This window comes from Liolophura sinensis, chromosome 7, assembly GCF_032854445.1.
Source record: "Liolophura sinensis isolate JHLJ2023 chromosome 7, CUHK_Ljap_v2, whole genome shotgun sequence".
Classification (NCBI taxonomy): Eukaryota; Metazoa; Mollusca; class Polyplacophora; order Chitonida; family Chitonidae; genus Liolophura; species Liolophura sinensis.
The window spans coordinates 23,809,881-23,824,334 of record NC_088301.1 but is presented as its reverse complement, the minus strand read 5'-3'; the positions used below and the strand labels follow the sequence as shown (position 1 = coordinate 23,824,334).

Here is a 14,454-nt window from a genome sequence, read left to right as displayed (position 1 = left end):
TCTTGGGTTTGCCCCGGGCTCTGCCCAGTTTCCTCCCAGCGTAATGCTGGCCGCCGTCATATGAGTGAAATATTCTTGAGTAGGCCTACCACGTGAAACACCAATCAGATATATAAATGAAATAAATGAACGTAAAAGGCGCATGTGGGAATACCTGACAACAACCTGCGAATGGTCATGAGTTTACCCTGGGCTCTGCCAGGTTTCCTCCCACCATAACGCCACTCGCCCTTGTTTGAGTGAAATGTTTCTGAGTACACCAATCAAATAAATAATAAATAAATTAAACACGAAAGTGAATTGAATATTGTGATAATTATCCAGAACTGGCAGAACTTCTCCAGTCTCTTGAGCATTTAATAAGTGGAGAGCAGTTTTGTGCAACCAACCTCAGTATGTTTGAAATTTTCTCTGTGTGGTATGCACAGTCTGTGCAATGACGCCATTGACTATAGTTTAGCAGAGATGTCACAGCTCACTCTTAGGCTTACATGAGAACTTCTTGTTGGTGGTCTACTTTGAGTGATGCAAATTCACCACATGGAGCGCAATTATCTCGCTAAAGCACAAAGTGCTTGTTGAATTCCTGAAAAATTTATCTCCACACTAACAGCAAAGGGGTGCCTTGCCTGGATAACACATGAAATTTCAGGATGGTTGTGAAATATATGAAAACAGAGCTTTTGTTAACTGATTATTTTTATTCTTTTCAGTGATCTTATCATTGATGGTGTCTTAAATACTGCACAATGCCGACCACCAGTGAAACAGAGCTTGAAGATATTGAGGATATTGTATCAACAGCAGACAATACATCACGTCCTACTGGAAGAAAGCATGTAGTGACAAGGCTGAAGAAATCAAGAATAGAATCCGAGGCGTTTGGAGCACCAGTGGCTGACAGCCATATTCCAGGTATGCTTAACAGCTTCAGAGTAAATGGCTTCAAGTTACAATGTTGACTGAATGAGTGAGTCTCACTTTTGTTCAGTTGTCACTTGACAGTGAATAAGGTAACTTGTTGTAATGTACAATACCATGTAAAATTCTTTAAATTCACATACAATTCATTTCAAAATTTATTATGAATAATATATAATTATTGCTATCAGAATCTTTGTTTTCATAAGCATGGTCAATAAAAGGTTAGGCTAAATTAAGATTGGCCTGAAGCATTTGTATCTTTCAAAAAAAATCTTTTTATTGAAAATGATATATTTATGTGTATAAAGAATAATTGTTGTTTGTTGATTTTGGGAATTGCAACATATGATGCCATGTCAGCTGTTTTCCGATTACAGGCACACAGAAAATTTATGTGAAGACATGGGGTTGTTCTCACAACAATTCAGACAGTGAATATATGGCTGGTCAACTGGCTTCATATGGTTACACTATCACAGGTATGCAGTTATTTGAGAGAGCCTAGGATTACATGTAGTTTAGAGGCTTCTGAGACCTTTGTAGTTCTGTCTGTTACCTCTAGTTTGTGTGGTTGACGATCATATGTATGTGTTTAGCATAAAGCATAAAGCATGTTATTCATCGTTCTTGAATCATTCTTGAGTTATTTGATTTATGGAGGTAAACCCACATTGGATTCATGGTGGACCAACATTTTGAGGGCTGCGCTGAAAGTATGAAATTGTCTGTGGAATGAAGTCCGTAATTATAAAATTCTTGTGAAAAAAACATAAAAAGGTAATTTAGTGTGCAAATGTTCGTTTTTGACTAGGTGTATTAGGTAGCACTGGATTGTGACCGTCAGACACTGTCCTGTTTACATTAGGAGACATAATTGAAGTAAAGTTTAATATCCTCTGACATTATACAGGTACCTGAAACCCTTGACCAGTGGGGTCACAGGCTCAAATCCTGCTCAGTCATGATATTTCAGCCATGACATTGTCTGGCATTTTTCTGTATTTGTAGTTGTTTGTTCGTGGTCTATCAGATCATATGTTCTTTGTTTTTACTGCATACCTTATTTCTTCAACCTGTTCGCATGTTTACCTGGTGTTGTTTTAAGAATATTTTGTTTTTATTTTTACTTTCTTTGAAGCCATGGTGCTAGTAAACCAGACAAAGCATAAATTGTTGCCATGATAAAAATATTAAAGTGGGTAAGTTGCTTTCAAAGTCAACCATAAACATGGAAATCTGTTGAAGAAATAGGGACTCGGCGTTTCATGTGTTCTGCAGATGACAGTCGAGCTGCAGATCTGTGGCTGCTAAACAGCTGTACGGTGAAGAACCCTGCAGAAGATCACTTCAGGAATGAAATCAAGAAAGCCCAGGAGATGCGGAAGCATGTGGTATTAGCTGGGTGTGTACCCCAGGGGCAGCCTAAAGCTGACTATGTCAAGGTAAGACAGGTAACACCAGTACTACCCAGGAGGGTAAAGGGAGACTATCTACTGAAGTACAGATCCCTTCATGTTTTTAGCAGTGCAAAAAGGAAACTTTCTTGATTTTAAGACGAGAGTATGGAAACTTTGCCAAAATTGTCCCCTCCTTTAATACACACATTTTATTTTGAGATAAGATAGGAAAAATTAATTGGATTGATAAAGATATTCTAATGGGGCTTGGGGTGGGGAGTAGCTGGAAATGTAACAGAGAGTGCCCAAACAACACTTTTAGCTCCCCTGTACAAAGTAACAGTGTTGTCCAATAACAGTGACTTATTTATTTATTTGATTGGTGTTTTATGCCTTACTCAATAATATTTCACCTGCAAACGGCGACCGGCATTATGCCAATAACAGTGAAAACGGCGTCAATGTAAATGTGAGAGTGACATCTCAAAAAGTGCACCATGTGTTGTGCTCAGGTTATTATGTTTGGTCGTGCTACTAAATCTAAGTTTAGACCATTTTGCTTGAGCGAAGTGTCCAAATTTCATTTATTCTTCTATCTCTCCTTGAGTGCACTAGTCTATTTCAACCAACCCTGTGAAAGCTAACCATATATTAACACTGGCCATTATCTTCAAAGCGCTGTGAAAATTCATAGAAGATTTCTTGTAGAAGATTCCTTGTACTTGCAGCCAGTGGTCAATGTGGCGAAATAAGGACAAACTTGAAAGTCCATGCTTCTGTCATACAAAAAGAGGCCACATCATCTAATGCTGTATTGATTAAACACAGAAACTTAAAGCGTAGGGTGAAATTTGTTATATTTATACTTACAGAAAATGAAAAATAGACACACAAATATTGAATAATGTAAAATATAGTATGACTGTAAATGTAACTTGAATATATACCAAAAACATTTTGACAGAAAATAGGATCACAGTCAAAGAATATGATAGGTACCTATAAATATTAAGGTGTGTATATATTTTTGTGTCATTTGTATGACGGCAGAGAGAATCATGGTGGAAGGAAACCAAGCATAGCCAGGGGACAATCGGTGACCATGGACAGGTTGCTGACAGACCTTCCTGCGTATGGCCGGAGAGGAAGCCATTATAAACTGGACTTGAACTCACAGCTATCGTGTTAGAGGCTTCTGGGACATTGTGCCATACTGGCAAGCTAACCACCTGGGCCATGGAGGTCACCATGTATATTTATGTATACATCTTTATACTTTTTTTTATTGTAGGGTTTAAGTATCATAGGAGTACAACAGATTGATCGTGTTGTGGAAGTTGTGGAGGAAACTCTCAAAGGTAAATCCAGTCAGTTTGAATGAGTAATCTTTGCCACAACAGCTGTATAATGCTGTTGTGAGAATAATTACATTTACCACAAATTTGGCTGCAATTTTATGATCACTCACGATGAGTATTTTATTTGGTATTAAATTTTAGTTTTTGAAAATTTGTTTTGAGATTCTTCTGTTCTGAGCTATCATAACATGCTACATAACAGCAAAGCTGTGAACAAAAATTAAACAATGCAGTTGCAGTGTTCATCATCAGATCATTTTTGTTCTTATATAATTTTTCCTGATGTGAAAATATGGTTCATGTAATATGGCAGAACTTTGGCTATATTAATAGAAATTAACAGAGGATAAAAAAATGTGAATGACATTGTACATGCAAGATGTGATATTATGGCTCTATAAATTGCCTAAAGCTATGTTGTCACTGCAGTTGCAGGTTCAAATCCAGCTGTTGCTGGTTTATCTGCAGCTTTAAGCAGGAGGTTTTTTTGGGGGGGGGGGGGGGGGGAGGTGGTTTACTTGGGCACTAGTTTCTTCCATTCAAAAACCTGACCTCTACCTTATGATGAAAATCTTCTCCATAGCAGTTCATAACTTGATATCATATTAAGTGCGCATGTTTTGTTTGTTATTACTCTGCAGGTCACACAGTCAGATTGTTTGGGAAGAAGAAACAAGATGGCAAAAAGATAGGCGGAGCATCCCTGGCATTGCCCAAAGTTAGGAAGAATCCATTGATAGAGATTATAGCCATCAACACAGGGTAGGCACATTCTCACATCCCTGGCATTGTCTAAGGTTAGGAAGAACCCATTGATAGAGATTATAGCCATCAACAGCTGGTAGGCACCCTCACATCCCTGGCATTGCCCAAAGTTAGGAAGAACCCATTGATAGAGATTATAGCCATCAACACAGGGTAGGCACATCCTCACATCCCTGACGTTGTCTAAGGTTAGGAAGAACCCATTGATAGAGATTATAGCCATCAACACAGGGTAGGCACCCTCACATCCCTGGCATTGCCCAAAGTTAGGAAGAACCCATTGATAGAGATTATAGCCATCAACACAGGGTAGGCACATTCTCACATCCCTGGCATTGTCTAAGGTTAGGAAGAACCCATTGATAGAGATAACCATCAACACTGGGTAGGCACATCCTCACATCCCTGGCATTGTCTAAGGTTAGGAAGAACTCATTGATAGAGATTATAACCATCAACACAGGGTAGGCACATCCTCACATCCCTGGCATTGTCTAAGGTTAGGAAGAACCCATTGATAGAGATTATAACCATCAACACTGGGTAGGCACATCCTCAGATCCCTGGCATTGTCTAAGGTTAGGAAGAACCCATTGATAGAGATTATAGCCATCAACACAGGGTAGGCACATCCTCACATCCCTGACATTGTCTAAGGTTAGAAAGAACCCATTGATAGAGATTATAACCATCAACACTGGGTAGGCACATCCTCAGATCCCTGGCATTGTCTAAGGTTAGGAAGAACCCATTGATAGAGATTATAACCATCAACACAGGGTAGGCACATCCTCACATCCCTGACATTGTCTAAGGTTAGAAAGAACCCATTGATAGAGATTATAACCATCAACACTGGGTAGGCACATCCTCAGATCCCTGGCATTGTCTAAGGTTAGGAAGAACCCATTGATAGAGATTATAACCATCAACACTGGGTAGGCACATCCTCACATCCCTGACATTGTCTAAGGTTAGGAAGAACCCATTGATAGAGGTTATAGCCATCAACACAGGGTAGGCACATCCTCACATCCCTGGCATTGTCCAAAGTTAAAAAGAACCCTTTGATAGAGATTATAGCCTTCAACACAGGGTAGGAACATCCTCACATCCAGGCTTCTGTTGTACAAATGCATAACTTTGACAAGTGGCACACACCATACTGCTAAAAAAAAATAAAATAATTGTTCTAATCTATAAATGAAAGATTGACAGGTTTGAGTGTCTAGCTCGTTATTGAGAGCCTGGGGTTCATCCAGTAGTATGGTCAAACTGAGCTTCTCAAATTTGGCAGCTGTAGTACTTTATGATCTCACACAAAGCAGAATGGGATGATTAACTGTGTGGCTGAGTGAGCTGGTGTCTTTGGCATGGTGTTTTAATTAGTCAGCACTCTATGCCATTGTCCAGATTTGCCTGCTGCAACAGGAAACTGTTGTGATACGATCAAGGAAAGTCGAACTCCAAGGAAAGAAGTCGAACATTGATCCTGATGTTTGCCATCAGGGAAATCCTTGAAAAGAATTGTTTTTGCATAAATACCATGGTTTAGTTTCATTGTGGCATGGCTCAGCCAAATATGTTAGAGTATAGATAGGCATATATGCTGTAGATGTAAGTGACATTGTCAATAATCTGGATTTGCTTGTTACAGGTGTCTCAACCGGTGTACATATTGTAAAACCAAACATGCCAGAGGAGAACTGTATATATAACTGACGTTGTCAGTAGCCTGGATTTGCTTGTTTACAGGTGTCTCAACCAGTGTACATATTGTAAAACCAAACATGCCAGAGGAGAACTGTACATATAACTGACATTGTCAATAGCCTGGATTTGCTTGTTTGCAGGTGTCTCAACTGGTGTACATATTGTAAAGCCAAACATGCCAGAGGTGAACTGTACATATATCTGACATTGTCAGTAGCCTGGATTTGCTTGTTTACAGGTGTCTCAACCAGTGTACATATTGTAAAGCCAAACATGCCAGAGGTGAACTGTACATATATCTGACATTGTCAGGAGCCTGGATTTGCTTGTTTACAGGTGTCTCAACTGGTGTACATAACCAAACATGCCAGAGGAGAACTGGGCAGTTACGCTGTACATATAACTGACATTGTCAATAGAGTGGATTGCTTGTTACAGGTGTCTCAACCAGTGTACATATTGTAAAACCAAACGTGCCAGAGGTGAACTGGACAGTTACGCTGTACATTTAACTGACATTGTCAATAGAGTGGATTGCTTGTTACAGGTGTCTCAACCAGTGTACATATTGTAAAACCAAACATGCCAGAGGAGAACTGGGCAGTTACCCTATAGAGGATATTGTTAACAGGGCAAAGCAGTCGTTTGAAGGCAAGTCAGTTCTCAACTCTGTCTCCCTACAAGGCAGATAAGTCTCATTCGCCATGTAACAACCATAAGGCTGCAGTCTGTTTTGCAGTTTTATTTTCTTTTGTAAGGGCAAAAACCGGAATTATTTATTGTTGTCATCAGTGTTGAAATTTCTCTGCTAAAAGTTAAAAAAGGCTTTAAAAATTTCTGATATGAAGCTCCATGTATTTCGTAAGGTTTTTTTTACTTGAAAACAAGTTGACCAGCAACCTGATGATGGTCATGGACTTCTTCTGGGCTCTGCCCGATTTCCTCCCACCATAATGCTGGCCAAGCATTTCAAAATGGTTTAAATAAAACTGAAATATTGGATCATTCATCACCTTGTATCTTTTGTTGGAGTTACCTTAATACTCTGCTTTACGAAGCTTATCAGTGGAAATGGAAATAATTCTGGCTGCCATTGTATAATATCCTTGAGTGCGACATAAAACACTAGTCCAACAAATAATTAATACTTGAAAAGAATTACATCTCAATGACACAGATTTCTTACTTTTTCCTTGTTTTTTTTCTTCTCTTGTTTTGTCTTATTTTTTGCTCACAAAGTTCTTTATTCTGTAGAGGGTGTTGTTGAAATCTGGTTGACATCTGAAGACACAGGGGCTTATGGCAGAGACATTGGAGTTACATTGCCTCAGCTGCTATGGCGACTGGTGGAGACCATTCCAGAGGGTGCCATGTTACGATTAGGCATGACCAATCCACCGTATATACTGGAACATTTAGAGGTACTGGTAACTCCAAGGCCAAGTGGATAGCTTGCTAGTGCAGCACAATGGCTCAGGGTCCTTTCACTAATGAAATCCAACTTCGACTGTCTTTCTCTACAGTCATACGTGAAAAGGCCGGTCAGTCACCTGCAGATGGTTGTGGATTTCCCTTGGGCTCTTCCCGGTTTCCTCTCGCCATAATATATATGTGCAATATTCTTGAGTACGGCGTAAAACATCAATCAAATACCCTAATTCAATCTTCTCAGCTGCCTCTGACCAAAATTTAGAAACATTCTGTGAGAACTGTAGGGTGTAGAGAAATAATTTGCACAGTTTTATGAAGCTTGCATCTTTAGTGACCACACACACAAATCACTTTTAGCGTCATTTCCTTAATAATTGTGTACATAAATTCTGCTGAAATAAGTGTTTTAGAGGTTGAAAAGTTTGAAGATTTACAGTCATTAAATAAATGCCTGTATATTTGATTGTTGACCAATTTCATGACTTCACAAAACATATAATTTTACCTGGCTACACAGAGTACTCAGACTGTCCTGGGTTAAACACCTTGCAAACATGTGAAAAGATTAAAGTTCCATGAAATACCACTCAAATACATAAATAAAAGCATTTAGAATGTTCTTTAATGTTTTCCTCCAAAAAACATATCAAGTCCACAAAAAGCGCTGTTGGTTTCATATTCCTTCATGGGGTTTATATTTGTAACTGTACCTAAATGTTTGTTGTGCTTTCAGGAAATGTCAGGGATACTGAGTCATCCGCGTGTCTACAGCTTTCTTCATGTCCCTGTACAGTCAGCCTCAGACAGCGTTCTGATGGACATGAAGAGAGAGTACTGTATTGCTGACTTCAAACATGTTGTCAACTTCTTACAACAGAGGTAACAACCAGTAAAGCAAAAGCCTAACTGAAATGAATCTCGAACTGTCTCTCATATCCTTTGTTGTCATTACTCCACAGTGTGCTGTGAGCTATTATAGAGATATGAAATTGTGTAGATTCACTTGATCTCACTGTTCGTTGGGTCTTCGTTACTGTAAAAGGTTGATGACACTCATGCGACCATATGCGGTATAGAGGTTTTCTCCATCAATAAATACAGTCAGCCATTATAGAAGTAAAAAATTCTTGAGTAAGGCCTTAAATAACATTTATATATATATATATATATGTATATATATATATATATATATATATATAGGAAGTAGATACTGTTTTAGATTAATTTCATTTGGCCTTTGTCTTCATTTAACAGAGTACCTGGTGTTACCATAGCAACAGATATTATCTGTGGTTTCCCTACAGAAACTGAACAGGTAAAACATCTTTGTTTTTCCTTTGTAGCATGTGTTTTGTGGGTTTTTGGAATGAAGACAAGATCCAGGCATTTTAAATGAGAAAATAGCTGAATAAGGTGAAATGAACTATTGATTTATTTGATAGATCTATATCACTGTACTTCTAAGTCGTGTTTCGCATATATGACAGCAATCGGGTTTGTAAGTATCCTTGTGCCAGGTATCTGACAAACTGCAGAACTGGAGGTCAAGCCAAAAGGTCAAATCCTAGAACCAATCAGAATAGAGATTTGGAATGAAGTTGAAAACCTGAAATTGACTTGATTTGAAGCTTCTGGAATTGGATGAAAGTCTATTGAAGAGGAAGAGCTCAAATAAGAAGATTTTAACCGATTTGGACAGGAAGTAGAAAATGGGGGACATATGTAGTTGATCTCTGGCTTCAGTTCCCTAAATACATAAGAAAGTATTTAGTTAGATCAACAACAGACAAGCAAGGACTATGTCTTTCTTCAGATATTAAGAGATTGTCGACATTACTGGGATTGGTTATTGGTTGGCTTAGTCAATTGTAGGCTTTCACAGCAAACTTGACAAACACATACTGATACTGATGTACATGTGCATTGACGGTACCAGAAGTACATAAAAAAGAAGTTTACCACTGCGATACATGATAGTTCACATGTCTCTACGCCCGCTGGTCTGATAGATGACTGGGGCAATATTACTAACAACACACATGGTGATACTGAGGAATTATGGGAAATAATTTGTAATCTGCGTTGTCACCATCAGCAAATACTGTCAGTTTTGCCAAAATGCATTGTAACATTATCAGTAGAAAATGTCAGATCACAGCTATTGCCGTGACTGTATGGACCAATCAAGGTGCAGTGGTAGTACCTAGGTAAAGAATCATGTACAGGGAGCGTGGCACATGGCTCTGTATATATGTACTTCTGATACTATGGAACGTAGATTATACTTTTGATTATAGATGAAAGTCTCATGTGTTATTTCCTCTCTTTTTTCAGGATTTTGAGGAGACCTACAGATTAGTGCAAGAATACAAATTCCCCAGTTTGTTTATCAACCAGTTTTTCCCACGGCCTGGAACACCAGCAGCCAGAATGCCTCGTACATGTACAACACAAGAGGTAATAAATAACATGTGGAGGGTGGCAGTCTATTTGATGTGGGATTGTCAGGCCCCATTTTTAACCTTCCAGTTGCCATTTTCTTCCCCTTGGACATCGGTATTGTGAAATAGAAGTCTAGTGTCTTAGGAAACTTTTAGACTATTTATTTTTTTCATTTATTTATTTGATTGGCGTCTTATTCTGTAAACAAGAATATTCCAGCTTTATGGTGGGAGAAAACGCCACGACCGTCCACGTTGTTGGCAGACTTTGTCATGTACGAGTAGAGGGGAAGCCAGCATGAACAGGACTCAAACTTACAGCAATCGCATTGGTCAGAGGCTCCCTGGATATAGTGCTGTGCTAGCATACTAACCACTAGGTCATGGAGGTCCCCCTCTAAGACTAGATGTGCATGAGACATGTAGAGACACAAATCCCTATGGTATAACTTCCTTGTTGCCATTTTCTGGGTCGTTGAAATTGGTGTTCACGTGTCAGAAGTGATTTACTTGAAATGAAGGCAAATGTAAATGGTTTTATGGTTCATGGGCTAGTGAACCTCATTGCCTCACTGGGATTCACTCTGTTGTCCTCATTTTAGCCATAGTTGGTTAGCACGCTAGCGCAGCCTAATGACCCAGGAGTGTCTCACCAATGCGGTCACCGTGAGTTCAAGTCCAGCTCAGGCTGGTTTCCTCTCCGGCTATATGTGGGAAGGTCTGCAGCAACCTGCAGATGGTTGTGGGTTTCCCCCGGGCTGTGCCCGGTTTTCACCCACCATAATGCTGGCCGCCGTCATATAAGTGAAATATTCTTGAGTATGGCGTAAAACACCAATCAAAAAAAAAAAAGAAAAAAAAATCACTTTAGCCATAAGAATAAAGGAGAAAGTCTGTTGACACTAGGTGTTGCTGATAATGTACATTGCTGAACAAATGGGATAATTGTTGGCGGGCTACACCAAAAGTCACAGCTGTATTGCTTGTGTACTGTCTAAGTGTTTTGATTTCATTTTAGAAATTCATTTATCATGGAATTGATCAATGCACAATAATCAACTGTGTCCATTTTTGTTTCAGGTTAAGAAGAGAACAAAAAAATTATCAGAGCTTTTCCACTCTTACCACCCATATGAACACAAGGTAAATATTGCTGCTGGGTAGAGAACAGAGAAGTATCACTCCTTAAAATACAGCGATACTTCGTCACTTTGTGTGGTGCGACTTTACTGTACATGTCAGTACAGATCCAAATATCTTGTGTGCTAGTGCTAATTTATAATGCCATGAAGTGTAAGGAAATTATTCTCTTATCGTTTACCTTGATGTATTTGTTAGCAAACACTAATCAAATTTCTCACTGAGAAAAGGAGCACAAAGCAGAATTTACTAAAAATTAAAAATGGTGGCTGCAGCAGACACATTAGCGAATGACCTCAGAAAGAACTAAACTGAAGTTATTTTATGAATGCGTGCAAATGGTTATTATATTCAGAAGTATAGCTCTACAAAATTTCTCTACGGTTTGAGAGGAAATAAAATGACCAGATCCCTTCCTCATAGATCTGTGCAAACTGCTAGTGCTGCCTCACTGAACCATCATGAAAGAGACACCAAACCTGAGACTCTGTCCGGTGACGAAGTATTGACTCCAAGAAATCTAGACTTTGCGCTCTTCCTTAATTAACTGTTGAAGGCAAAGTAAAGTGCTGTTTCGAGGCTGTTGGACAACAGCTGGCTTAATCTAACAAACAGGGTTCCATAGCAGTTCAAGTGTCAAAAAAGTGAGAAGCTTGAATCAAGTAGATAACCTGTCTTTTCTTCCTGTTTTCAGCTAGGTGAACACCAGAAAATATTGGTGACAGAGGTGTCCCACGATAAGCAGCACTATGTGGGACACAACAAGTTTTATGAGCAGGTACTCCTTAACAAAAGCGTGTATTCGTATGAAGATTCTGGTGTAGATAAAGTATCATGTAAAAAGTGATGTATAATGTGATGTTGCCAGGTGTTTTGAAAACTTTTATATGTAAATTAGGCACAAATCACAAGTCTTGTTAAATGATCCCGGCCTTTGACATGCAGGGTTTGTGCTCAGAATATCTAGATTCCTCAGATCTCCAAAGGGGTTAGGGACAGTTTCTGGCATACTGTTACTGTATTTCACCTGATGTTGAGCACTTTTCAAGTGACACATTTTGCTTGATTTTGATTGATTCTTCCACTTTAAAGAACCTCTTCTGAGCCCACTTTCACAAAATGTTGTAAACTATAACATAGACAATATCTATTGCGCGCAAAAAGGTACAAGAAATATGACTTAGTTTTGGGGAAGTTTAATTAATTTCTTATCAGAAAAACTTCAGTTTTTGTTATCAAGAGTATCAGTTGAAGGCCTTTATGTGCTTTTTTATATACCAAACTTTAGGTGAAATATGGTATATGTGGATTTTCCTAACTTTAAAGTAGTGTTTGCAGATTATGCAATGAGTACGCCACAAATCAAAGTTTAGTATGTCATTGAAACATCAGTTGAATGAATCTGTGAAGCTAAAAGATGTACATGTGTACATATAGATACTGAGACCAGGCAGTGGTTCTGACCTTTTTAATTTGGGTGACAAGGAGAAATGATTTAATACTGGTTTGTGTGTCTTAGGTGTTGGTGCCAATGAAGGACACATTATTAGGGAAGATGGTGGACGTGAGGATTGTGAAGACTGGAGAACATTATCTGATGGGAGAGGTGTTGTGTGAGAAGAGTGCAGTCAGACCCCAGGTACCCCCTCCCCTCTCCCAGGGCCAGGTGTCTGGGGTGACCAGGCCCTCACAAACTTTCCAGGTAAGCACTTAAAAGCCATTGAGAGCCTCTCTAGTTCCTAGAGAAACTGATTTGAACTTTAAAATTGTTCATATGATTTGAACTTTAAAATTATTCATAGGATGCCCTTATTCAGAACAGAATTTGTGATCTTCTGTTAACACAGATGTAATAACTGAAATGTTCTGAGATAGAAAATATTGGGCAGTTTCCTGATATGAGGTGAATGAATATGAGATCAGGTGCATCATCATGTCTGTGTACATATATTGTGTCTTCTTGTGGCAGGGCGAGTCCATGCCGCCAAAGTTCAGCCGCCACTGATGCATCATGCGGAAGACACCAGACGTAATACCCCACCTAATCACTCTGGGCCTAACAGTTATATTTCCTTGCTCTAACCTCTCAGTGCTGAGTGCCAAGCAAGCAGCACCAAGTACCATTTTTAAAGTCTTTAGTATGACTCAATCCAGGTTTGATCTCGGGATCTCCCAAATTTGAGGCCACCAAAGCGGTCACGAACAGAAGGATATATTGAGTTTGTCTCCCTCCATCTGCCTCTCTTAGTCTGTCAAGAGTTTCTTTGGTTTCTGTGCAAATTTTGTCCCATTTTGCACGTGTAGTGTGGGATATCATATAAAATCTGTGAATTTTGCTTGTTTTTGTCTGTTTTCAGGATACGTCCTCAAGATCTGGATATTTATTCTGGCTTTCCATGTTTGTGGTTAGTGTAGCTGTGACTCTCAGACTGTGGTATCTCCTGCCCAACCTGTTGAGGTGATGAAGTATGACCCAGTAAACAGAGTGGAAAATCCCAGCGGGCCTGCTTAGACAGAGCATCTGCCTTGTAATCTGGAAAGTTTGGCTCTATCCTGTGTCAGGTCTTACTCAACTTCACACACACACTGCTTTTACTACATGTGGTACCTTGGGAAGCTTTCATGACTCTTGTGAAACCCTACAAGTTAGAGAGTGCCACTAGTTCAACAACATTAACTGTACTACATCCGTGTTTTATATTTCTGACTTTCTTGTGATGGGTGGACATGTCAGAATGTTAAATAAGGAGGGAGATCATTTAGCTTGTTGAATTAGGATTGCCACCTGTCGAGAAGTTTGAGGATGTACAGATCATTGTCTGTGAACATTTTAACAGTCAGCTTTTAAATTAAAAAAAAAAAATTTCTACACCCACTTCAAACTACCGTGGTCAGTGACTTTTTTTTTCTATATTTTTGTGGGACCAAAAGTTTCCGAATACATCAACTGCCATCTCATAGGTGGATACGAGTCCCTGTGAAGACGGCAAAACTGCTGAGGTGAATTGGAAGCTGCCATGTTAAATGAGCAAAATATCACCTTGAACAACAATAACAGAAGGCCTTCTGTTGTATTTAATGTAGTAAGTTTATTGACTTCTCACTTCATCTGGTGCATTGGATGAAAGGTGCTGTGCTTCCTTGTGTGGTTTAGCCAGTGAAATCTTCCAAGAAACTGTACTTAGGTGTACCTGGTCTGAAGATTTCTTGTGTTCTTTAGAAGTTGACCAAAGACGAATATTTGTCACGTTGCCACTTCCTGGCTTCTCTGTCAGCATAAAGGGA

General features: G+C 39.2%; 1 protein-coding gene across 1 annotated transcript; it reads left to right on the top strand.

Annotated features, from left to right (window-relative positions):
- The first annotated feature begins 749 nt into the window (after nucleotides 1-749).
- LOC135470759 (threonylcarbamoyladenosine tRNA methylthiotransferase-like) lies at nucleotides 750-13,631 on the top strand. Its single transcript, XM_064749798.1, has 15 exons — nucleotides 750-915; nucleotides 1,302-1,403; nucleotides 2,203-2,366; nucleotides 3,613-3,679; nucleotides 4,321-4,397; nucleotides 5,023-5,066; nucleotides 6,705-6,808; nucleotides 7,412-7,578; nucleotides 8,322-8,467; nucleotides 8,843-8,903; nucleotides 9,923-10,045; nucleotides 11,110-11,172; nucleotides 11,864-11,947; nucleotides 12,689-12,871; nucleotides 13,527-13,631. The coding sequence occupies exons 1-15, from the start codon at nucleotides 750-752 to the stop codon at nucleotides 13,629-13,631; spliced, it is 1,656 nt and encodes a 551-aa protein (XP_064605868.1).
- Nucleotides 13,632-14,454: the final 823 nt, after the last annotated feature.